General features: G+C 31.3%; 1 protein-coding gene across 1 annotated transcript; it reads right to left on the reverse strand.

Moving 5' to 3' along the window:
• Positions 1-1,385: 1,385 nt before the first annotated feature.
• On the reverse strand, positions 1,386-2,189 carry LOC111780068 (Bifunctional inhibitor/lipid-transfer protein/seed storage 2S albumin superfamily protein). The gene is made up of 2 exons (XM_023660346.2): positions 1,779-2,189; positions 1,386-1,642 (listed from the first exon to the last, which is right to left on the reverse strand). The coding sequence occupies exons 1-2, from the start codon at positions 2,131-2,133 to the stop codon at positions 1,626-1,628; spliced, it is 372 nt and encodes a 123-aa protein (XP_023516114.2). The 5' UTR covers positions 2,134-2,189; the 3' UTR covers positions 1,386-1,625.
• Positions 2,190-2,563: the final 374 nt, after the last annotated feature.

Genomic DNA, 2,563 nt, shown 5'->3' on the forward strand with positions numbered 1-2,563 from the left:
TAAATTGAATTTAGTTATTATGCCTTATTAAAACTTTTTTTCAAAAGCCATACATTTTTTCTTTTTTTATTTCGTCCAAAATTTAAATATAATTAGATAAGTCAAATAAAAATTATCATTTAATTTTTCACGTAATAATGTTTGTATGACTGAGAATGTTTGTATGATTCACCCATAGTGTGAAAGTTATCTGTTTATAATCAAATAAATTAACAAAAATAAATAGAAATAACTGATTTGTTAAATGAAATAATTAGAATTAAACAAACAATTTTATATGCAATAATAGTTTTTTTTTTTATATATTATTTTTCCTTTCTATTTTGAAATGATAAAGTGATTAATTTATTTTATTTTTTTAGTTGGTCCCTCTCGAATTTATTTATTTGTTTACATCTATAATTTGAAATCAAAATAATGACGTAACTTATTATTAGTAATCATAAAAATGCTTTTGAAATCATAGCCATTTCAAACATCTTTAAATTATTGTTTTTTAGGAAAAAAAAAAGTGACTTTTTTAGAAAAGTAATTAATAAATTATTAAACTTGTCTACTTTTTTTTTTAACCAAATCTAAAATCTTGGTTATGTTTATTATTATTATCATTTTAATGATAAACCTATTATTTTACGATTTAGAGTTTTCTTAAAAGGCTAACAAATGAATTATGAACAAATAAATCTAATTTTTTTTTTATTAAAAATTACAATTGAAATTATTATTTCGAATCTTCAAATTAATCATAGAGAATATAAATTGTTGCTATGCTACGTCATGTTGGAGAGAGAGGAACGAAACATTTGATGCATTTTAAAACTTTGAGAAAAAATTTGAAAGTCGAAAGAAGATAATATGTTATGAATCAAGACATCTTGATCATGCAATATCAACGACACATCAAGAAGAATAAAGTTTCATTTATGCAACAAAAGCTTTTATGAAGCTTGGGTTTCATTTATTCGTAGACGATTACAAATTTATGATAGATAATTGAAAACTAGATTTATGGTGTTTCATTTGTGTATTTTAGGTTTTAAAACCATGTATATTATGTTTGTAAAAGAGACTTGGAAAATGTAATGAAAAGAGTATTTCTACTTTCCTTTTTAGTCGATGGGTAAGTTTCTTTACAATTTTATGTAGTTTAGAGTACACGTTTAGAATCATTCAAACTTAACATGATCGATTGTCCTTGTGGAGTGATTCGAATCTCAAACAAGTGTTCTTGCTTTGAGATATTCGATCAACAAAATAACTTGAATCTTACTTTCCTTCTATAGTGATTCCTTATCAAAATATCTACTAACAGTGAGTTTAAACGGTTACAAAATGATATCAAAGTCATACACCAGGTAGAAAGGGCAACAAAAGAAAAGCCCAAATATTAAAATTATTTATTTTTATTATTCCCACCAAATTAGTCGAGATACAAACAAACCAGAAAAAAGTATGGACTGGACACGTATGCCTGAACCTCTATTGAGGATCGAGCATATTTAAAAGAAAGCGCTCGTACATGTAAATATGAAAATAACACGATCATTCGCTTATTTATTTGGATGAAATTTGATAGCATAGTTATAACATAGACATTATAACATCTCTCAAAGTGGGCTGCTGTCTCAAGGGAGAGTGTACTCTGCAAAATCAAAACCACATTATTCAATATATTTGTTTCTAATTAAAACTATGGAATTTTAGAAAATCTAATAATTCTTTCCAATATTTAATTTAAATATTAACTAATAAAAAGGAAACAATAGCTCTGAGCTTACTTCCACATTTCTTGCCGGCGGGACGGTTTCTGATGTTGCAGCGTTTGGGGATGGTAATAGCAATGGCCGGATTAATTCCGGCCTGCTTACTCACCGGCGAAAGCAGAATAGCGCACAAGCATTTCGGGGAAGTATTAAACATCGCCGCCACTCTGCTACAGCAAGCCGGCGAAACCTTAGCTCTGGCATCCCTGGTGGCCGCCAGGCACGGTGTCAGCCCCAACGCCGCGGACTCTACCGGTGTCTTCCCGCACTCTCCTGCCGCCCCAGCTCGGGCAATGAACCCCTCGGAAGCCACCAGAATTACAAACACCGCCACAATGAGAGGTTTTGAAACAGAGGAAAAGGAGGCCATGATTGTAAAATGTTGATTGATGAAGCAGAGATGGAGTTGGGTTTTGGTTTAGCATGAATTGGGTGAATTTATAGTACTTGTAGTGGGGTTGTTTGGTGAGTTAGTGGGGTGGTTGTGTGGGAAAATCTGGAAGAATTGCGTGGGATTCTTGTTTAGGATTGGGTTTTCTTGTGGAACAATCATTTGGATTTGGAAGCCCCTATAAATGATCTCTATTGTTCTAATGCTTAATGCCCCATCATGGATGAACTCAGGCGTACATGATCACGAACCCATTTTTAATTAACCATGTTTGTAGATTTAAATGAATACCGACCAACATTCGATAAAATTGGAATGATAATTAGCATGCCTTCTACACCAGAACAATAACAATGTATACAAATGGAGAAATAGTATTAGAAAAATACCTCTCTGGATAAGGTATGGC

Source organism: Cucurbita pepo, chromosome 1 (assembly GCF_057944985.1).
Source record: "Cucurbita pepo subsp. pepo isolate OVF chromosome 1, ASM5794498v1, whole genome shotgun sequence".
Classification (NCBI taxonomy): Eukaryota; Viridiplantae; Streptophyta; class Magnoliopsida; order Cucurbitales; family Cucurbitaceae; genus Cucurbita; species Cucurbita pepo.

What these genes read in the sequence shown, in the direction of transcription:
- LOC111780068 (XM_023660346.2), bottom strand. Translation starts at nt 2,133, where the DNA reads ATGGCCTCCTTTTCCTCTGTTTCAAAACCTCTCATTGTGGCGGTGTTT.